At 35.9% G+C, this 23,891-nt stretch overlaps 1 protein-coding gene across 1 annotated transcript in view; it reads left to right on the top strand.

Moving 5' to 3' along the window:
• Positions 1-23,573, top strand: part of LOC107595001 (ephrin-A4-like) — a 47,262-nt gene extending 23,689 nt beyond the window's left edge. The window contains exons 2-5 of the mRNA XM_016285255.1: positions 9,538-9,833; positions 15,119-15,187; positions 22,178-22,204; positions 22,856-23,573. Of these exons, the coding sequence (XP_016140741.1) occupies positions 9,538-9,833; positions 15,119-15,187; positions 22,178-22,204; positions 22,856-22,950 (487 nt within the window). The 3' untranslated portion in view covers positions 22,951-23,573. The remainder of the gene's footprint in view (positions 1-9,537; positions 9,834-15,118; positions 15,188-22,177; positions 22,205-22,855) is intronic.
• Positions 23,574-23,891: the final 318 nt, after the last annotated feature.

Genomic DNA, 23,891 nt, shown 5'->3' with positions numbered 1-23,891 from the left:
TGAGCTCACACTTAAGGCAGACTTTGTGACGTCGTCATTTTTGCGTCACGTATAAACCAGATTTGAAATGGTAATGGTGGATGCGCCACTGACACCTCTGCCACCTTAAACACCTCTGATTGGGCATTGGGTTCAGCACTCAATAGACGTGAGTGAAATCGGCTTGCTGTTTTAAAGCTTCAGTTTTAAATATAACGATACACACCAAATTAGCAAATTTTTTATCGCCAAGGCCTCTTTTTCTAAATAAAATATTTATATTTTTGATTTAAATCACCTCGATTGCTCATCTTCCTGTTACTCTCTGTGATGGAGGGATGAACCATTGACTGAAAGTGCAGTGCAGCGTTGGATCCCCTTTGGGGAATGAGTATGCTCTCTTTTTCTTTTGTTCTCTCATGTTCATTCTCTTTCTCACCCCTCTAGCCCCCTCGACTCCCCTCAGATGCTTCGCCTGTTGCCAAGGTCTCTAACCATTTTTTTTTACCCTTTCTGCTCCTCTCATCCTTTGCTCCGCATCCCTTGTTCCCATGCTGGTGTTCTCCTTGGAAGAGTTCAGCTTGGCCGAGCACACCAGCCCACCTTGAGTCTTAACCCCTCAACCAAATCCTACATTTTTGCAATAACACTACAACTTTCTCTCCTTCTCTCAGTTCCTGTGCCTTCACAACATAGTCTTCTCAAAATTTTCCAAGTCCTTGTCTTCATCTATTTTTTCCAATCTCTTATCAAAGCTCCTCAGATGGACCCTACTGTTGGCCACCTCAGGGCAGCTCCACATAAATATGCCCTTTCCTCTTTGGTTGACTTCAGAGTTCTTACAAGCTTCCTTTACTGCCGAGTCCATCAGGACCCTTGTCTTTCACCTTCACCAGTCCTGAAGCTCAAGCAGCCAATCAGCTCACCTGCTCAGACCCAACCTCTCGCACCCCCATTCCTTTCCCAGCATGTTTTCGTGTTTTTCTGTGGATAGCCTGGCATTGTTGATCAATTATGGGGTCCATTTAGCAATTATGTTGCGGCGTACAGTAAGACTGAAGCGGGATTGCGTAGCTCACTTGGTATGCGCACCTTGGCAAAGCTGCTCTGTATTCCTCCGCCGTGGTTGTGAAATTGTTCGTGTTTTAATTATTCTCTTTTATAAAGGGATCAAAGGTGCTGCTGGCAGGGTCGGCTCCTATTTTCATTCATGCTCGTGCTCAGGCGTATACTCCCACACAGGCATTTTTTTTAGTTTTACTATGAATATGTTCTATTATTAAAATCGTGAAGCGCCTGCTGTAATGGTATAATGACTCCAGTTTGGCTCTAGCGCTGCAGGATTTAATCAGACACAATATATGTTGTAGACATTATGTGGATCTTGTAGGATAATCTACTGTGTCTGTATTTAATCACTTAATGATTTAATCATTTAAGATCTCATGCCTTTTTAGTATTTGCTCATGCATAGCAGGTCTGTAAAAAAATGGGGGAAATGATATGCTAATTAATTAAAGGGATAGTTCACCCAAAAAATTTCAGATCTGTCATCATTTACTTACCCTCATGTAATTCCATGAATTCTTCATCTCAAAGAGGCCCAAAATCACTTTCACAGACTTTTTCATTAACTGTTCCCTCCTGGTGGAATGACCTGCCCAACTCAATCTGAACAGCTGAGTCCTTATCCATCTTCAAGAAACGACTAAAAACACATCTGTTCCACCTTTCTTTGACCCTCTATCTCTAACCCTTTCTATTCTATTTTAATTCTACTTTATCTATATTTATCTTCTTTTTTCTTTATTTTTATTTTTATTAAAAAAAAACAAAAAAAAAAACACTAGCTTTATATTTTTTCTATCCTATCTACTTGTTTTTCTTTGTGTGTGTGTGTGTGTGTGTGTGTGTGTGTGTATATAATATATATATATATAGTTAGGCTAACCGAGACTTGTCATTTGCACTTATATTGTTGCTCTTTTGTTAGTTTTGACTGCTTTTATTGTCCTCATTTGTAAGTCGCTTTGGATAAAAGTGTCTGCTAAATGACTAAATGTAAATGTAAATTCCAAACCTGTATGACTTTCTTTCTTTTGTGGAACACAAAAGATGATGATTTGAAGAATGTTATATAGCCAAACAGATTTGATTACACTGTAAAAAAAAAATCCGTAAAATTTACAGTAAAAAAACGGCAGCTGTGGTTACCGGAATTTTACCGTAAAAAATACGGTAGCAACGTTTTAGGTTTTACGGTTTTAACTTAAATTTACAGTTAAATACCGGAATTTCATTAACTGATAAAATGTTATTATATACCAACCTATTGAAGCACTGACATCTATTTTGTACCTTTGTTATACACTGATAACCACCAAATGCAGGTGGTGATGAGAAAGTCACATGATGAACCAAAGCCCATCACAAGCAGCTTTTAAATAATAACATATATAGAAGGTGCGCCGTGTCATTCACACAAACACCAAACACCATCATGGTAACACACATGAAACTGAAATAATGCAATAAACATTAATTTAACAACATTAGGTGTAACACTCAACCCTAATATACAAAACTGATAAGAAAAAACTAAGAAGAAACATAGTTATTTCAACAAAAAAACATCAAATTTGAAATGTAACGCAGGGAATTCTGGGAATGTCAATTTACGGTTATTCACTGTAAATTATACTGCCTATTTCACTTCCAAAAACAGTATACTACCGTAAAATTAATGTCCAATACATGTAATGTCCAATACAGTTTTTCACCGTATATAGTAGGGGAATTTACCGTTAACCATTTAACAGGTTTTTACTGTAGCATTTTTACAGTCTTTTACCGTTAAATTCACGGTCATTTTTTACAGTGTACAATTGATTTCCATTGTATGGACAAAAAATTAATAAAATAAAGTAAAATAAATCTCAAATTATCTTATGTAGAAAAAGAGTGATATAGAAATGAGGGTGAATATATAATTTTTGATCTCTTTAATTGAATTAATCAGAATGAACTGCATATTAACTGCAAATATCAATATTTTTTGAGAAAAGTTTGCTCACTTCTTTAAGCATTGCATTTTAAAAACAAAGTGATTTTTGGCTATTGAAGCGCAATCAGCAGCAAAAGAGAACTCATTTCACTATATACACACGCTGTCTGAGAGACTGTTTCCGAGTGCTGTCACAGAGGCATGCAGGCGCGCACATCAAGACGGTGCTCATAGAGCGCGGGAGCATTAAATGGAGTTGTTTTTGCCGCTTTATAGGCCTTAAACAGTTAAATACACACACTTGTATGACAAAATGCAAGTATCCTCATAAACACAGTAATTTAGGTCTTAAGTGAAAGCAAACAGCTGAGAAAGAAAACATGTGCAACAGTAGACCTATATTGGATCGGGGTAGCTCTTGAAGTGACAGCAGTCATATTAGATGTCTTTCATGTTAATCAAAAGAGAGAAAATCTCTTACTGCTTTTGACTGAATCACTTTTGTAACTTAAATAATCAGAAATATATTTAATTTACATAATGAAGAATTATGAAATGTATATGGTATTACAATTTTTGATATCATAAAGGCCTATCTATTCATTTTAATGTATTTATTCAAATTTATGAAATTATATTATTTCTGTGTATTTTTATAATTATTTTGTTATTTGTGCTTTTATTTGTATTTTATTTAGATTTGAATATTTAATTGTTTTCTTTAATTCATTCAATCATTCAGCATAACCCCATCATGGTCTACAGTCCACAAGCAAACCATTTTCTAATCTAGTTTATCAGTCTGTCTGAGGTAGACGTGGGCCTGTTTACGTGGGACGCGTTTTTATATGTCATCTTTCCCATATCTTCCTCTCTTTTTTTTTTGATTGTTGGATTATTTTAAATTGTAATTAATCACACAAAATTAACACATTAAATTTGCAGCCCCTAGTGCATGAATCTGTTAAATATCTATTCTTCTTCTTCAGTAAACTGAGTTATTTTTCATTATTATTCATGCATCCATTGAAGTGTGTCAAGCCCACGGTGGATCTCAGTTCGAGGGAAGCATCCGTATTATCAGCGTGCTGAATATGACCATGATTACTACATAGTTTACAGATCCTCCCCCCACTCGTTCTCTATTACTCAGGGCATTTTCATCTTTCAGACTACCTGACAGAGCCTGACACTTTAACCTCTATCTGCTGATTGCTTTATGTCTCCTGTCCCTTACAGCTCCTTTTTTCCTTCTCGCTCCCTCACCATTTTACTCTCAGTAACCCTCTGTAAAGTAATATGTAAATCTACGAGTCCATTTGCCAGCTTTTAGTAATGTGTGTAGAGAAGTCATTCTACATGCTTAATTTTAGTTGGCAGTTCATTAAAGTTTTTATTTACTTGTGTACATGTATTTGCGAGTATGTGGGTGTGTTAATTGAGATGTGTTATGCAGCTCGAGGGTGTTGAACATAGCACAAAATTGATCAGAAGGCCTTGTCTGAGTTACATTTGACTGACTCCTGATCGATTTGGCCTGTCATGGAGATTGATCACCAATACTCAGTCACAGCTATTGATCAGCTCTCCGGGTGTGTCATCGCTCGAGTCACTGTGTGGAGGAGGAGAGGGAGCCATAAACACATTTCCCTTCGCTTGTTTATTGCGCTTTCATCTCCGCCACACTGTAAAAGAGATGTGTGCTAAGATTGGAAGCTCAGCTATATGTAATTATTGGTGTCTGTGAATTATAGCAGTTTGAATATTATAACTAGAGTATAATGTTGTCTGACACTGTCAAAGATCAGCTCCAGTACTCACATTTGTGACCCTGTACCACAAAACTTAAGTCTTAAATCTTAAGTCGCATGGGTATATTTTTAGCAATAGCCAAAAAGACATTGTATGGGTCAAAATGATCGATTTTTCTTTTGTGCCAAAAATCATTAGGATATTAAGTAAAGATCATGTTCCATGAAGATACTTTGTAAATTTCCTACCGTAAATATATCAAAACTTAATTTTTGATTAGTAATATGCATTGCTAAGAACTTCATTTGGACAACTTTAAAGGCGATTTTCTCAATATTTTTTTGCACCCTCAGATTCCAGATTTTCAAATAGTTTCAAATCCAAATTATTTATTCAGCTTTCAGATGATGTATAAATCTCAATTTCAAAAAATTGACCCTTATGACTGGTTTTGTGGTCCAGGGTCACATTTACACAATGCTGTAATTACACGATTTAGTCTTGCTAACCTTTTTTCCAGTAGGTTTAACCATCTAAGCGTTCAATTCTGCAGGCAGCCTGTGGTTTTACAGCGGCTTCATCATAATAATTTATGTATATTAGTAATTGCAGTGCATTTCCCCATGATTTGAAAACAGTCTTTTTGAAGTTGGTTTGAATTGATGTTGTCATTTGTGTGGTTACACTTTGTGGTTCCAACTTACTAAACACTGAAACATGTTATTTAATTCATTTTACATTCTTATTCAAATTTTACAATTTCTTATTTTACACTACTGTTCAAATGTTTAAGGTCGATAAGATTTGATTTTGAAGTCAAAATGCCAAAAATATTTAAACAAAAATTCAGTAAAAACAGTAATATTGTGAAATATTACAAATCCAAACAGCTGTATTTTATTTTAATATATTTTTATGTAATTTATTCCTGTGATTTAGAATTTTCAGCATCATTGATCCTTCAGAAATCATTCTAATATGCTGATTTGGTGCTCAAGAAACATTTCTTGACAAATAAACTGCTGCCTTCACATGCTATCTGAATTATCATAAATATGAATTTCCTAGTTGGAAATTGAAGAAGCTGTTCATGTCATTTTGTATTTACGTCTGGGAAACTTAAGAGTCTAACAGCAAAACCAATAAATAAATACATAACCGCTTTGGTGTCCCGTTTATTTGATCATTTTAAGTATGTTCTCGTTAGATGGTCGTCGGGTCCGTGTCTGCCCTCCCCCCCCCCCCCCCCCCCAAAAACCATATTGCTATTAGAGTCATGTATATGTATGTATATAAATATCCATTTAATAACCATTTGCTGTATATTGTATGTATTGTACACAGTCAAAATTGTATTTATTTGACCAAATTTTCAAAAATGTCAGCAAGCTGAATATCTAGATGCAGTGAATGTTTATATGGTTATGCAACATTTTTATTTAAAATCTTTTGAATATTGACTAAATATTTTTTATATATTTTGACTTTAATAAAGCTTCCCCAAAAATAGGCAAGAATAAACTCATGGGCCATACTCCATGATTTAATAACAACAAAGCACTTGAATGCAACAAACTCATAATTACAACTTCAGAAGTGGTATATAGAAAAATTCGCGATAGCACATGAAGGCAGCATAAACTCAAAAACACAGATAACCTGTGACCGTAAGATTCCACCACTGAAGAAACTTTCTAGATCACAAATGCAACAACATCCAACAGTACTAATTGCTATCTCAATGTAGTTTTTATATCTCACAACTGTAACTTTATATCTTGCAGTTGTGACTAACTGTGACTTTATTTTAATCTTTATCTCACAATAACACATTTTATTTTATACTCTAAGGCGTTACTCTACCATATAGGCCTATTCACACCAGGAAAGATGACAAAAACTATATTGGCGTACATATTAATGGATGATAACGTTTTGTTTATTCAAAGTGCGCGCTGCAGTTATATCATCTGTCACTTTAAATTCTCTTTAAAAAGATATTTCACCAAAAAATTACAATTCTGTCATCATTTACTCACCCTCAAGTTGTATGAATGTTCGTTCTTCTCCCGAACACAAAAGAAGATTAGTAACCAAACAGTTACTGGTCTCCATAGGCTTCCACGTTATCGTTCATCTGCTGGAAAACATTGTTCTGAAAGTGATTCCAACCAAACATCATTATCATTATAGATGTGGTATGGATTTCAGTATTCTAATAGAGTTAGAACTATTATTAAAACTTCTATAGTTATAGTTACCATCCTTGGTATGAAAGGCTCTTTATTTCTTAACCGATAAATAATATCCAGTACTGATCTCTAATGCAATTAAACATGAAAACTAATCCTCAGATTAATTTCTAAATGCATTATCCTGTGAAAAACAAGAGAAAAGGTCAAACAAACTCCATTTATTCTGGTCCGGTGTTCATTCATTCAGCTGTGACACCATAAACGCTCACGACATGAGATGATTGTCCCTTCAAATGGACCTGATTGATGAAAATTGCATTTGCTTGACAGCTAATTAGCAACTTATGGATGTCTCATCACTGGCCAAGCTTGCAGTATTTGTAAATATGACATTTGCTGTCAGATCTTGGATGGACTATGACATGATAGTTTGATGAAGAGATGATCTTTATCTTCATCTCCAGTCACTGTTGATGGTTTAATATGGAAATATGACCTCAGCCAGACCACATCTTGTATTTTCTGGCTTCTGTAACGAGGTATTGAGGTAATTTCTTAACTAGGTCATAGACGGTGGGTCAGATACCTAGTTTACTCTCTAACTTTGTCTGTTTCTCCCTCTGCTCTCCATCTGTTTGGCTCCCTTGCTCTTTCTCTCTCTGGTCTGGAGTCTTTCATTAACCTTTTTCCGTTGTCTCTCTGTCCACCCGCTTAACTCTGGATAACCCCCTCCTCATTCTTCTGCCCGTGTGCTCTCCCTTCCTCCCTTCTTTCCTTCTCAGACTTCCTCTGCCTCCTTCGCTCTGTCGCTTCTTCACAAAAGACTCCCGGTGACAGACCTGGACCGGCTGCCTCGCTCTCGCATCCTGTCTTTTCTTCTTCTCCTCCGTGGCCTCCTCTCATCCCTCGCTCGCGTTCCTTCTCTGGTGCACACGCACGTTCGCTGTGAAGAAAGACCAATTAAAATCCATCTTGTCTTCTTGCTGTCTCCCACCAAACTCTCTCTAGGGCCACTAATTAAAATAGAACCCTTTCTTTACCTCCCTCCTTGTGTCTGTCTCTCCGCTCTCTAACCCTTCTCTCTCTCAGTCCTCACCTCTCTTCCGGTCTCGCTTCGTCTCCGCTGCTCCTTTGCTCTGGTTCGCACCTGTTCTTCAACAGTCTGTCGTTGATCTGCACTTCTTAACTACCTGTGAACTTAGCTGCAAACTTTTTATTTTTTCTATTATTTTTTTCTTTCTGTCTGTGTTTGTCTCTAGGTCTGTGTCCTTTCTTTCTTTCTCCATATTTTTTTTCTTTCTGTCATTGTTTCTTTGTCTTTCTCCATATTTTCTCTCATTATTTTTGTTCCTTTCATATTTCTTTTATCTATTCATTTTTTTTGTTCATTGTCATTCTTTATTATTTTCTGTCATTATTTCTGTCTGCTTTGTCTTTCTTTCTTTCTTTTTTCTTCTGTCTTGCTATCTTTCTCACGTTTTTCTTTTCTGACTTTTTTCTTTTGTTTTCTTTCTTTCTCTCCATCTTTTTTGTTCCTCTCTTTATTTCTGTCATTTTTTCTTTCCTTCTGTCACTTTCTTTTTCATTCTTTTTCTTTCTTTCTTTCTTTCTCCATATTTTCTTTCTTTCTGACATTGTTTCTGCCTGTCTGTTTTTCTCCATATTTTTCTCTCTTTATTTTTGTTCATCCTTAAATTTTTTCTTTTGTTTATTCATTCTAGTTTGTCCATTGTCATTTCTTTGTTATTTTCTGTCATCCTTTGTCTTTCTTTCTTTTTTTCTTTCTTTCTTTCTTTTTGATTCTCTCTCCATCTTTTCTTTTTGTTAACCCTTTTATGTTTTTTTATTCATTTATTTTTTATTATTTTGCTCTTTGTTGTTCTTTCTTTCTCTCTCTTCTCCCTTTCTTTTTATTGGTGGTGTCTTGTGCACACTTCCTTTTAAAGTCAACATTGTGTAAACAAATGGGAACGTGAATTTATTTACCAAGCCACTAAGGGCCATTCTATGCTAATTCTTCCCCTATTAGCGCAACTTGACTTTTGACTTTGTGTGTGTGGCAAGTCGAAGAGAATGAAAGTCTCACTAATTAGCATGAAGCAGTTATTGAGAGCCATGGTCCGTATCTGCTTCTGTGCGAATCTTTTGACCTTACTGAAATCCTCATGGGTTTCTCTTTCCTTTCAGCATTACTGTGCACTATCGCTCGAGTAGCCTAACATAAAACTTGCCTAATTTACGTAGCTTGCCTAACTTTAATCTTTATTTTACAGTCACACATTGTGCATCCTTCTGCATCCTTCTATCCGTATCATCAGGTATAACTATTTTTCTGACGCGTTGAAGCATTTGTTTCCCAGCAGTGACTGTGTGACTGATCACTAACTCTTAATAATATTCCACGGAGCGGCCAAGCAAGTGCCGATGTGAGTGTGATTCAGTGCAGATCTTGCTGACGCATCTGAAATCTGTTCTGTGGACTTGGAAAAATGCCATTTTAATGATTGTGGCCATGAATTTCTCTCATGATAGAAATACACCCTCTAATAGCCCTCTCTCTCTCTCTCTCTCTCTCTCTCTCTCTCTCTCTCCCTCTCTTGCTCTCAGGTTAACAGGAGATGATTACTCCGTCCAGGTCAATCTGAGTGATTATCTGGATATACTGTGTCCACATTATCCTGCCGACCACCCGTTGAGCGGCCCTGTGGAGACTCTGGCTCTCTACCTGGTGGCTGAGGGCCAGTTCAGGGGCTGCGTGGAGACTAAAGAGGCCATTAAGAGATGGGAGTGCAACCAGCCGTTCGCTCCCTATGGCCCTGTCAGATTCTCTGAAAAGATCCAACGCTTCACACCCTTCTCCCTGGGCTTTGAATTCCTGCCCGGACACCATTACTACTATAGCTGTAAGTGAGCTGCGCTGTTGGAGAACATACACAAAAACGTCAATCAAGGTGACAGCTTAACCTTGAACAGATACATTAATACTAAATACAACGTAAATTACAATACAGCCTACGTCTTGTAATGTTAGGTACAACAACTTAGATATAGTTACTACACTGGTGAGCAGGAGCTGGTCTGTGCTTTTGTGTCTATCTGCTTGTGTATCTTTTGTATGAATATTCATGAGAGTATAAGTGAAAATGCTCCTTTTCTTGCTTTTGGCTCCGCCCTTATCCTCTCGGCTCCAGAAAGGAAGGAAAGATGGTCTGTGGCCATAAAATTACATGACAGTTTTCCTGTTTTTACAGCTTTGGTTTTAAGCCAAAGCTTTTCAATTCCCTGCTCTCATTTCTTCTCTCTCTCTCTCTCTCTGGGTTAGGAAAGTGCACAAGGCATTTTTTGTTAATATTTATTTGGAAAAAATATATATATATTTGTTTAGTTTTTTTTTTGTCTTTTTTACCTGTGGTCAGTGAAAGAAGGTGCTTAAAGGCACAATATGTAAGATATTTTTTTTTAAATATCCAAAAACCACTAGAAGTGTTATATATTTTGCTGACTTGTGTACTTACACTATCCCAAATGTTTCGAAGAATGTTTTAATCCAGAGAAATAAGCAATTTTAATAGTGACACGGACCGTGTTTATAGTGTCATTGTGTCTCCTGCTAATGACGTCATAACCCCTCGATTTCTGGTTTTGTTTTGTAGAAAACATGGAAACACCAAAGACACTTTAATATGTTATGCGTTTTAATAGATCGATGACGACCGCACAGAGTAGCATTATAACAGAACTTTCAAATGTATCTAGTATGATAAAACAGCGCTGCTTTTTTCCCTCCACATACGCACGACTGGAAGGAGCGGAAGCGGTCGACTGTGGCATAATAAAAGCTCCGCTGCTTTCGAGCCGTGTGTCACGCTCGTTCAGCGGCCTTGTTTCGCTTCGACAGCTTTCAGCCTCACCCTGCTTCATTCTACTACGTTAATAAATCATTAGCTCAACCATGAACATGATTTCTGCCAGAGTTCCGTCGGATTGCTTCGGCTGTGGGGATGAAGACGATAACTCCCATGATTCCACACTCAGTCACGGCGTCATCAAACTACACCTTTGTCTATTTGTTTATTTTGAATATGCACCCTCTAGTGGCGAAAATTACATATTGTGCCTTTAATCTTTAGAAAATGTTGACATTAACCTCAGAGGTCAAACAAAATATATGGGCTGTTGAGATGAGATTTGCAAATGTTGCTACACTGTTGCAGTTGTAAGCAGTGTTATGCCTTTTGTAATGTAGTAACATGGTTGTGCACAAAATATGAATATTAGGGCTAAATAATTAGGGTTTTTGTCATTAAAAATAGTTATTTAAACAGTTTGCAGTTAATTAAAAAAAAATAGTTCTTATTATGATAGGTAATTGAATATAAATTGAACATATTAGACCAAAATTGTGATGTTGTAGTTGTAGTTTTCCCAAAAAGGCCAAAATCACTCTATTGGGATACAGATATTTTATGCTTAAAACTAGCTGCTTTTAGTATTTTAATGCTAAATTGATTTTTAGTTTATCTAGCATGTTGTAAGAACAATTAGATTTTGATTTTTGAAACTTTGGAAGTTTACCATATTCTATCAATGTGCCACAATCTGAAAGAGTCGTAATAAAATCCTAGGAATAGCATGATGAAGCCAAGAATAGAAAGAGAATCGATAATACTGTAGGAAAACAAAATAAACTGAAAAAAACGAAAGCGTGGAGCGGCGGACGGAGGGTCTGCAGACACCAGGGTCTTCAAGGATGAAGGACGATGGTCGAAAGTGAGAGAGTAGAAGAAGAGGAGAGAGTCTCCTAGAAAGAAAGAGTGAGAGAACAAAGGCCAGAGAGAGGGTGGGAAAAAAAGAGGAAGAGACAGAAAGGGGGAAAGTATCTTCACATAAATTACAGCAGTGCTGACCTGGACAATAGAGCATTGTTCAAGCATGAGACTGTATACACAGCAAAGAGCCATTGTGTCAAACTTCACGATCCCACCCCTACCCTAATACTCTGTGTGTGTGTTTGTCTATTGTTCACTTCAAAGAAAGAGTAACAATGTGTGTCTTTTTAATTGTTTAAGCTCAATCCTGTAGCTGAAAACAAGGGATCAGTGTGTCCGATCTAAATTCAAGTTGTAGTTTAAGTCTGTGTGTATGTGTGCGTGCAAGAGCATTTGAGGATGAAATGGAAGAGATAACTACTAAAGAGTTGTGCTTTCAAGACAAACTGGACTTTAATACAGGACGTACCTGTAAGTGACTCTCCCATTGGCTTGTTTCCTTTTCGATTAACAACATGGATCAAGTTTTGCACAAACTTGTGGAGTTCATGCAGCTTCAGTGTAACTGTAATTAAATCAACAGAGAGGCATGGGTCAATGACATGATGATGATTTTTTTTCTTATTAAAAGATACACTAAAAATGTACATGAAATTCATACATTGACTGAATACACTTCTATGAGTGTGTTTCACTTTGTATTAAAATTAATGTTTTTTTTTTATAAAAATATTTCTTAGAAATAATAATAATAAAAAAAAATGTGCAAAACTGCTTGTTAATATTTTAAAAACTTTGCCTGCCAAATTAAAGTCATGGTGCAACCAACATGCAGAAGAAATCAGGAAAGCGTATGACTTTTTATGACATGTTGGTTTACAAGTTGTGAAATGTCATGTAGTGCATCCCCAGAAATGTAATGATATTTTTTAATTATTAATTCAAGATACTACTTTTAAAAAATATTTGGAGTTAATATTGTGTAAGGAAAATATATTTTTACTTTTTCCTTGATGGTTAAGCACACAACATGTTTGAAAGCAATTAAATTTGAACTTTTTCTTGAAAATGGTATTTAAAAGAATTTCAAAACAAACATGAACACAAAGAGTACTTTCTAAAAACATGGCACATTTTAAACTAGATTTCTACAAGATTCTTGTGTTTATCATGTGCACAGTATGGCGTTGACACCCCCCCCCCCCCCTCCCCCAATACCAAATACCAAGACATTAATCATTCCCATTTTTTCAAATTAAACTTCCCACTTAATTTTCTATGCTGGTTATATCATTTTTAAAGAAAAAAATGCATTCAATAAGAAAGAGAGAGGCAGTTTTACTAGTGGTCTCAGACTTTTGCTTTAAAATCCAGAGTCACTCAAATGCAATGAACACAAACCCAAAAGGTATGGCCGAATGCCTATGGGGTTCAAAAAACCAAAACACACACCACCCACACATAACCACACACACACACACACACACAGAGCCCCGCTGGAGTCAGCCGTACTCATTATCGTCAATGTGAAATTACTGCGCACACTAAATGGATGTATCTGTGGTTGTTAGACGTTCGGTTAAAAGCCTCTCTTCTAGATGAAAATGGCCGCTGCTGTGGTGTGTGTTGCTGAAATGGCTGTTATAGATTTATGGTTATGATTAAACGTGGAGCCAGAGATGCTCTTTAAAACGGCAGACCCACTCAAGCCTGAATTTAAGCATGTCTACCTCAGACTTGCTGCTCAGATTCTGGGAAGAGAATCATTATAGTTTTACAGCGCTCATAACATGGCTTGATGCTAATGAGGTATGAATGTGTGTAAACACACAGCGCTATAGAGCACATGTGTGTGTGTGTGTGTGTGTGTGTTCATATACATGAATTCTGTCTGTATCTACATCTGTAATGTCAGATTTACCCTTGATGTTAAGGCAGCATGCTAAAAACACCAGCAGCAGGCTCTAGAAGAATGAGACATCAATTTAAAGGTGCAGCGAGGTTTTTTCTTTTTCTTCCTTAATGTAGAAATTAATTACATTTTTTTGCAAAATACATTAAAATGGTGTGCACTCATGAGATAAAAACTCATCAGTAGTCTTATTAAAAGCTGTTTTATTTGACATGGAGATGGTCGCCTCATGGGGTCTGATATGCAACCATTTTGGTTTGGTGCATTTATATATTTCATGCATTAAATATATCTACAAATTTTTACCATATGACTTTTCTGCTATTTTTATTTTTTTTTTTACCAGTGGGAAGTAATTTTTTTTTTGTAACAATGTTATTCTATTATGAATTTTACAAAATAATATAGTATTTAATTAAACGGGGCTGTTCGTTATTATGTTTTAGAGTTATTGTGGGGTATTTATTTGGTAATATTTAGTGTAAAATGCAGTGTAATGCTTTCACCCTAATTGGGTTCCTGAATGTTTGTGTCTGTGAATATAGCTGTTTGAAAAAAGACAAAATATCTTAACTATAATTAGCAATACAGCAAATGCAGTAACTACACATTTTGTCAAAATTGTGTTATGACTGAAATTGGGTCTGTTATAATCTGTCAGACAGGTTCAGCTCAACTTTCGATGAAAACGTAGTGTAAAAATTGATATCAAATGACTCAAAATGCAATCCTACAACTTTGAGGCCTTTTTTCAGTTCCAGTGTCGGTGTGCTTGCTGCATTTTGAACTACTTTTTCAAAAAGCTTCTTTTGACTGCAGTTGAACAACTTTAAATGAGCAGCTTGACAAGCTGCAGTTTCAGTATAGCCTTAAATGAATATAATTATATGCTATCAGCTGACTTCCTAAAGGGCTTAAGCACTCACACAACCTTTAATTTGCAGTAAAGAACAAAGCAGAAGTGTAGTGTAATGTAAAATACATACACATTACCGTCAATATCCTGAATGTTTCATAATCAGAGCACGTTTAATTCTTTATTTTTTCCCCACTGAGGAAATGTTAGACTGTGTTTTGAGCATTTTAATGCAACTGTGTTGTGGAATTTAGTTCAGAACGAATATATGCAGTCATGCTTGGATCACACTTAGAGATGAGCTGAAAGCAAGTATGACCTCCAAGTGTGTAAATAATGTTGTAACGGTGTAATCATGTAAGTTTATGAAGTGTGAATGTCTGCGCAGAGCCCATCTGACTGCATCAGAGTGTCCATCATTTGTGGAACGGCTCACAATCGCTCGTGCCGAGCTCAGCATTAACGAGCTCGTTACAGCTCCTGCTAGCGCTAATGGATTAGCCATTCCATCGATGGCCCTGGGTTATGTGTGTATTTGTGTTTCGTGTGAGCAGTCTAAAGCATCGATTTGGTGGCAACAAATTTATATTCCTCTTTCCCAGTGTCAAAGACATCAGTCTCCTGTTTTACTCTCTCTGTCTTTCCTTCCAGCACTATCCACAGACGACGGACCCCCCCTCCCATGTATGAAACTACGAGTCACTGTGTGTTGTCCACCGAGTAAGTACAGTCCTCTCTTCATCCTCTAGGTTTTTTTTGTCCATACTATTTCCTTGGGAAAAAAAGCATGTCACCCCCCCACACAAACCCTCTCACGCAATCAGACATGCCCCTCTCTCTGCACGCAACCACTCGCTCGCTCGCTTTCCCTACTCTCTGCCTACCTTCTTCCCATTTCCCCTTTTCTGCTAATGCATTCACCCTTTCTCTGGTTCGTCATTCTATTTTTCATCCTTTTCTTCTTTTTTTTTTCTCTGACTCAATGGTTAAAATGCAGATTAAAATAGCAAAATAAATTGTAAAGAAAGTCTTGGCTAAAAAGTCGGCTTGCATTGCTGTACATGGAAAACAACACATATGAAGACAAATACATTTGTTTTGAAATGGGAATTTGTATGTATATTTTTGTAGATTGTAATTATAACTAGTACAGTAATCATAAATCATATTTATTATTAGCTGTTGTCAATTGATATTTTATTAAAAATTATTTGCACATATTTCTATTTGCCATTTCTTTTTCCTTTTGCTATAACATGATGTGTGAAAGCGTATGTGCGTGTTAGTGTGCGTGTGCGTGGAGCGAGGCTGGCTCTCAGACCCCTGCAGTTATGTTGACCTTCCGCTCTGCTTGGCTGATGCGGGATCAGCAGGGAATGCCGCCCAGTAAGAGTGGGAATGGCAGTGGGGTCCGTAAGCCTTCCGACCCAATTCCACCTCCTGCTTCACACACATGCACAGACACGCACACCAACTCAAAAGCTGTCGAACCCAATATCCAAGTCCTGTCCCGGCCCCAAACCTGCCTTCTGGCTTCTTGCACTCTCTCTAACTTTTCATGACACCATTTGTACTTATTCATCAGCTATGAAAATGTTTTATGTTTGTTACAGTCTAGTTTGACTGGAGATCAATAGTACTGTATTTAAATATCTAAGTTACTTTTTCATAGTTGGAAAAGTGGGTAACCATTGCATTTGTTCCACATAAAGTAAATCAAACAAACTTGCTGTTGTGAAATCAAATTCTTGAAGCCTTTAAGGAGATGTGTTGTGTAACCTTCAGGGAGAAATATCTTGTGGTTGGAGCAGAAAATGCTTGTGCAATTGATTTGAAATGTTTGTATGTGAAACATCGTGATCTGAGGTGGATGTTGTTTATTTTAGGAGCAAAATTTGACAAGGGAAGATGGAGTTTTTAGTTGTTTTGAGGAGGAAAAGGTTCTTCATTCAATCGGACTAACATTTACTTTATCCGTGGTAGATGCTTTAATGAATGCGTGGAATGACAACTTTTCTTCCTCGTCTTTGCACATTTTCCTCTTCTCATGTTCTCGCTTCAGATGGTCTATCACTTTTATCCCGCTCTTTCCCTCTTTTTCTGTTCTCTGACCGAAACTAATCCAGACTAAACTGTAGCATCCCTGCTTCTCCCTCCCTCCTTTTTTTTTCTTTCTCCTCCTAGTGTTTAGTCGTTCCTGGAGTGGCACTAATCTCCCCCTCTCTGTTTCTTTTAGTCTTTTCCTTCCCTCCCTCATTTTTATGATCTGTCGTTACCGGAGCAAAACTAATCAGAGTCTTATCCACTACACTTTCTACAGTCTCCACTCTCTTCAAACTCTGTCCATTTCTGGATTTCTCCTCATATTCCATTCCATCTGTCCATTGCATCATGTTCCTGAATAGTTATAGACGCATCTGTTTATATTCATACATATATATTTGACTATTTTTAAGCATTTTAGTTGACCGCTGTGCTTGGTTGGCCAATTAACATAAGTATACTTGAGTATTACGCACATTTTTAGTATTTTTTTTTGTGCTGTAAGAATGTGTTATATAATACAATAACATATATAATTTAATTTAATCTAATATTATATTATATAATATAATGCAAAATACTATTTATTTTTTTAATTATTGATATTTATATTTTTATTCATAATCTTTTGGAGAGGTTTTATATCTCTCTTAATATTTTTTCAAACAGTATGTGTTTTTTTTCTTTAGCAGTATATATATTTTTTTGTGCAGTAAGAAGAATGTTATATAATATATATTTTACTATTATTATTATTATTATTATAATATCATATAATTTTAGCAGTATATTTTTTTCTTTCTTTCTTTGTCAAGGTATAACGCACATTTTATTTTTATTTTTTGGTGCAGTAAGAATGGGTTATATAATACAATAAAATATAATTGAATCTAATATTATATAATATCATATAATACAAAAAAGAATTTATTATTTTAATTATTTATATCTATTTATATTTTATTCATAATCTTTTGGAGAGGTTTTGTATCTCTCTTATTATTTTTTTTCAAACAGTATATATATATATATATTTTTCTTTATCAGAAAGATAAAAGTAAATGTTTTCATGCGTTTACTTTTTTATTTATTCACTATTTTATTTGGTTTAATTTTCGATTAGTCCAATTAACATTTCGTCGTCCATGACAAGCTAAATAAATGTTCATTTACATTCTGCAATTTTGTGTGTATATTTTATTTGCCATTAAATTGTAATATTTATTGCCATTGACCACGGTTCAACCCTTCCTGACATCGACTAAAATGTATTTCATTCAAGGTTTCTTTTCTACGAGCCTAAAAGCAACATTTAAAATGAATACTTGCTCTTATTATCCTCATTTGCTTCCATATATCTCTGCATTCTCCACCACATTTTGCTTTCAGACCCTCCATCTTCTCGCATACCTTCTTGCACACCTTTACAGCATTTTTCCTGTGCTGTTTTCCTCTGATCATTTGTATGTAAAGATGAATGAAAGGAGAGGTGTGTGTGACGTGACTTTGCGCCAGGGCATGTTTTGCACAGCTGGTGTTTGTCCCTCCTGGTAGTGCCACAAATCGACTTCGGTTCCTTCCTGTGGCAGGTCTTTTATCTGACAGACCGTGTTGGACTGAGGGTCCTGTCAGTGTTCACCGCGGAAACAACATTACAGCTGCAGCCGGAGCTAAAACTCAGTCACGCGGCACCAGCAGCAAGCTGTATTTAAAGTTTAATTAAGTCGAGCTCATTTCGCTAGGTCATTTGAGCCTTAATGACCAGGCTCATGGAAAACAGAACAAGCTAAGGACTGCAAATAGATCAGTAATACCAGAGGGAATCCAGTCACAAGTTGGTTGCAAGGTTGGTTAGCGCTGTGAAATAAGCTTTTCTATTCATTTGAGATGTATTGAGCTGCATGCAAATTATTCGAAGTCTGGTATATAGGAAATAACTGAATGTAGCGCTCATTATAGAGCATGATGGATTCATGGAGTGTAACAGTGAAATGGTTCCCCCTGAACCAGCAACATGCTTGAAGGATCCCCAAATGCTGGCAATGTGTCGCAGTTAAATCCATCCCCTCACTCGTATGTATCGCAAAAAGAGAAGAAAGACAATAAAAGCTTTGTGATGTTCATACCTGGAGTTTGGTAGCAAGACCCCTCGCTCAAACTATAAAAGCACAACCAGACCAAAAACTCGGCAATATTCGGTCTTGATTGAGCGGCGTCTCATGGAAAACAGCTCCCGGGTGCCCTCGTCTTTCATCCTATTCACTTTGCTCCGCTCCCTGCACTTACTCGGGGCAACTTGTCAAAACATTAATTCTGCTGTTGTTGTTTTTTTCCCCCTCCTCTCTCTCATTCAGCGTCTTTCTCGGTCCTTCTCTCCCCCGCTGTGAAAAACCACTTCAGTCAGTTCTACTTTCTCTCTAATTGATCCCTGTCTTTTTCGACTCTTTTTAACTGGCTCGGTCCTGCTGTGAGCACACCATTTCCTTTTCCAGTTTCTGTCCGTTTCTCAAAGTTTTTAATTGTTTTAAAACCCCGAAACTCTGTCCGTTTTGCGCTGCCCACCTCAGTGGATACCTCGTCCTCCCCCTTTTATTCACCTCTCTCGCCTTGTTAGTTTTGTCATTCGCCAGAGCGTTTTTCTAAAGCGAGAATAAGAAAAAACGCTAATTCGGTGCCTTTACACAAGTGTAGCTTTTTCCTTGAAGTGACCGTTTTTTCGGAAAATATAAACAAGGAAATACTCTTACGTTTTCGGCATGTCAGTCGAATGTTTTCGTTTAGCAATAACAAGTAAAGGGTAAAATTGCGGAGATGAATGAAGCAGGGAAGCTTTTTCTCTCCCTCTCGTCTGTTCTCCATCTCTCGCGTTCTCTGCATCATAGCATGGCAGACATGTTTTATGCAAGGAAAGCACAACTGCAGCCATTTTGTGCTTGAAAACAAAAAAAACTGCCATCTTGTTGAAGCAAACATTTCATTTCACTTTAGTAAGAGAGAAAAAAAGGTTTAAACTTTTGCCCAAATAATATATTTTTCTTCAAGACTAATTCTCTTTTTTCCTTTTTTTTCAGTTAAGTGCTGACATTTCTATTTAAAACAACATGCAAAAAAATGATGTAGATAATGTAGGCTACTTTGGTATATTTTAATGGTAATTATAGAAGATTAGAAAATATCAATAATAATCTTATCAAATTGTATTTATCAGAGTTTTATTTAATGCCTGATTAAGGTTTTGTGTGATTGCATACATAAATTTACCATTACTTTGTAAATGAATATATATATATTATATTTGCAGATTTTTTATTTGGATTAAATAAGTTTACTTTGAACTTTTTTTGTATGTTGTTAGATGTAAACAACTGTTTAATTGAGACTCCTCTCAGCATATCAAAATCAAACATTGCACGCTGTTTTTGTGTATTGTAAAAAAAATATTTTTAGTTTAATCATATTAATAATGATTTGTTTATTTATTCATTTTATTTTTGTTTAAAACAATTATAGATAAATCCTATATTATAGATTAATCCTTTAAGCTATAGCAATTATAGATTAATCATTGCATGCCCTTGTCGTGTAAACTAGTTTAGCATTCAAATTCATTTCAAATTTGAAAATCCCTTTTCATACGTTCCTGTATTCCAAGATTTGATTTGTGGAGAGATAAATGTGGGGGGAAAAATGACGAAGAATGGTACACACATCTCTTCCATCTTTATTTGACCCTCTAACTCTAGCACTCTTTATTCAAATTCTATTTGATCTATTTGTTTTCTTTTTTTATTTAAAAAAACAACACTTTAACTTTTAAGACTTGCACTCTATTTGTTTTCTAACTGCGTGTTTTCTTTTTAAAAAGCCTCTAACACTAGCTTTCTCTATTCTTTTTCTATTCTATTTGGTTTCTTTTTATTTATTATATAATTAACAAAAAACGATTTGTTTTCTAACTGCTTGTATTCTTTAAAAAAGGGCCCTCTATCTCTAGCTTTCTCTATTCTTTTTCTATTCTATCTATTTGTTTTCTTTTTATTTATTATATAATCATAAAAAAAGTCCTTGCTACACGTACTGAGTTAGGCTAACTGAGACTTGTCATAGCACTTGCATATTATTGCTCTGTTTTATTTTGATTAATTCCATTGTCCTCATTTGTAAGTCGCTTTGAATAAAAGCATCTGCTAAATGACTTAATGTAAATGTACATGATCTATATATGATGAAGTCGAACAATGTTTGATTAGTGGTTCGTTATAAATGCATTACATTTATAAATATTATGTTTTTGAACTTTTCATTTGCTATGATTTAATTTGACATGTTTCTATTGTTTTGATGCTCATTTGTAGTTCTTTTCTAATGAGGCAGTTTCATTTTATCTGCACACATTTTCTCTCATTTCTTGACTGTAAATATTGACAAAAGTCAGTGTCCTCTTCAAAAGAAGGCATATCTGAATGAAACCTTTAACGAAGGATTTTATCTCTCCGTTTGGTCAAGTGTTATTAATGGGTTAAACTAACTTGAACTAATATGTGTTAACTTGATTTTGTTTAACGAGCAGGCAATTAGTTGACGTGAAATGCTTTTGGAAAACTGACATGTCCTGCGGTGTGAAATGCTATCGTCTAAAGCTATGTAAACCATTTTTCCAAATATTTTATAATTATTATACATGCAGTTTGTATGAGCAGATTAACTGAGAAAGTACATGAAATTAATTGTAACTTTAAAACCATTTTTTTATTATTGTTATTTGTCCATTTTAAACAAACATACCAATGAAGGCAAGAAGCCGTCATAGAATACCACTCAAATTAATTTAAAACTATTTTTTTTTCACGTTGATTCTTTTTAAAATGTATCTTAAGTGTGAACTACATATTTGTTTGTACACTTGTCCTCTACTTTCAACTCACTCTATAGTTTTATGCAACTGCTCTTGTTTAGTCTACTACGCTCTACTTTCCTCCACTTCTGCGATATCTCTGTATCTCTCTCTCTTTCTCTCTCTCCATTCATCTTTTCTTCACTATGTTTCTCAGTCTGACCCCCTGTTGAGAGAGTGACACTCAGACACAAACTCCCTCCCTCCTTCCCACTTTCGTCTCTTTCCTTTTGCCATCTGACCTTCTTTCAGGTTCTTGGCTTCCCTGTTCGTTCTCCCTCTGCTTTTCTCACACTTCCTCCTCTCGTCTTTTCTCTTCTCTGTCTTCTCCAGTGTTTCGCTCCATCACTCTATCTTTGTTGCTTTTGTGGCCCTTCTCTGTTGAGTCTTGTATCTATTGCTCCTTTCCCCCCTCTAAATCTTTCCTTTTCCACGCTCCTTTCTCTTGTTCATCCTCCCAGTCCACTTTTTTGTTTCTTGCAGAATCTTTCATCTCCTTCCACCTTCATTTTTTCCCCCGCTATCTTTCTGTGTGCGACCTTTAAGAGAATTTGCATTGAGGATGTATTTTGGGGTTGCGCAGCCGTTAGTAATTTTTCAGTATGTTTCTGCCTGAATGTAATGGTAAATGTGTCTCTATGTGCATTTTTCTTCTCATTTGTTCTCAAGAATGATGTTCCAAGTTTGTAGCTCTCAAAAAAAAAAAATGTAAAAAGTACTTACACCTCACATGTCTGTCTTTCTTTCTCCCACCCTCTTTTTATATCCTCTAGCAACATCTGAATCATCAAGACAAGAAAGTTAGTGTTTATTGCCATACAGTTTTTTCCCTTGGTTTATAATATGACATAGAATTACAAAATTCCTATTATTTTTTTTATTCATTAAAAAAGCAAATGATTTAATTATATGCATTGTATGTATGTGTGTGTGTGTGTGTGTGTGTGTGTGTGTGTGTGTGTGTGTGAGTGAGTGAGAGTGTGTGTGTGACAAGAAAGTTAGTGTTTATTGCCATACAGTTTTTTCCCTTGGTTTATAATATGACATAGAATTACAAAATTCCTATTATTTTTTTTATTCATTAAAAAAGCAAATGATTTAATTATATGCATTGTATGTATGTGTGTGTGTGTGTGTGTGTGTGTGTGTGTGTGTGTGTGTGTGTCATATATATAAATATAAATGATAAAAAAAAATATATAAATTATTTTGATAATTTTTATATGATAAATATGTTTTTATCATGGTTTTAATTTTTTATTCTTGGTCTATTTTTATTCATATAAAACTGCATTCTTAGTTTTGAGGAGACATAAAAGATGCTGGATGATTATGTGAATATTAAAATGGACAAAAACAGTTACATATTGTTTTTCTTTGCATATGTGTTTTAACATCATATTTATTTGTCTGTTTGTTTTTTGTTTTTTTACTTTTTATGATTATTATAGCCACAGAGAGACCGTCACACAGCAGCGCTGTCCATCCTGTGACAGTCGGACGACTTTCTCTCCTCTTATTCCTCTTGTTGCCTTATTTTCTCTAATATCTCTTCTTAAAACTTATAACCTGAAAACAAGTGCTCTGTTGCTGCAGATATTCCTCTGTAGCCAGTTGCGTTACAGTAAATGCTTGTTCTACTTCTGTGGATTACACACACACACACACACACACACACAAACACACACAGACAGACTCTCTCTCTTTCTCGTACTCCTTTGCTCTGTCATTTTTGTCACGCTATTAATCTCCATCCCTCCATTTCCTTCCTGGCAGTCTCTCTCTCTCCGTCCACTCTCAGTGGCTTCTTACTCCTGTCTGCTCTGATAAAAGTTCACTCTGTAACAGAGCGACACTAATCTACCTTCAAAGAGCTTATCTTACTGTTCATTTTCTTTGAATCCATCTGTCCTTAAGAGTCAGACATTCCTTTACAAGCCCCTGCTCCCCCTCTGTCCTACTGTACAACAAACTGAGCCAAAGACGAGGAGGATGAAGCTCCTGCTGTTTGTACTACTGAGTGAAAGATCAGGGACAGAGTGACCATTCATACATGTGATCACTAACATATCCAATCATCAACAACTTGGGAAAAAATTAAAACTTTTTGTACAATTAGTTTTTTCTCTTTGAAAAAAGGAATACATTGAAACCAAAGCCGCAGCATTTCAAAAATGATTTTGCTGTATTGACTTTAAGCAACCTGGCAGAACTCTGGAATTACCTGGAATATCCTGGAATTTTTGTGTCTTGAATTTCTTTCAAATTTGTAATTTGTGTGACTGAGTGACGGCCTGCCTGGACCACACAGGAAGAGAAAGAACTACTTCCTGTTCATCACTTGTGGGGCATGATCAGTCATTTCCTATTATGGACTCCTCTGATTGGTCTGCATGTTTGTGTTTAATAAGGCACTTAATCAGGTTCATACAACATCTTTTTCTCACATAATTATTGATATGCAAGAGAATCAAAATAGCCCAAAAT

The sequence above is a fragment of the Sinocyclocheilus grahami genome, unplaced genomic scaffold, assembly GCF_001515645.1.
Source record: "Sinocyclocheilus grahami isolate Dianchi unplaced genomic scaffold, SAMN03320097.WGS_v1.1 scaffold11.1, whole genome shotgun sequence".
In the NCBI taxonomy this organism is placed as follows: domain Eukaryota; kingdom Metazoa; phylum Chordata; class Actinopteri; order Cypriniformes; family Cyprinidae; genus Sinocyclocheilus; species Sinocyclocheilus grahami.
This window is presented reverse-complemented; position numbering and strand designations above follow the sequence as displayed.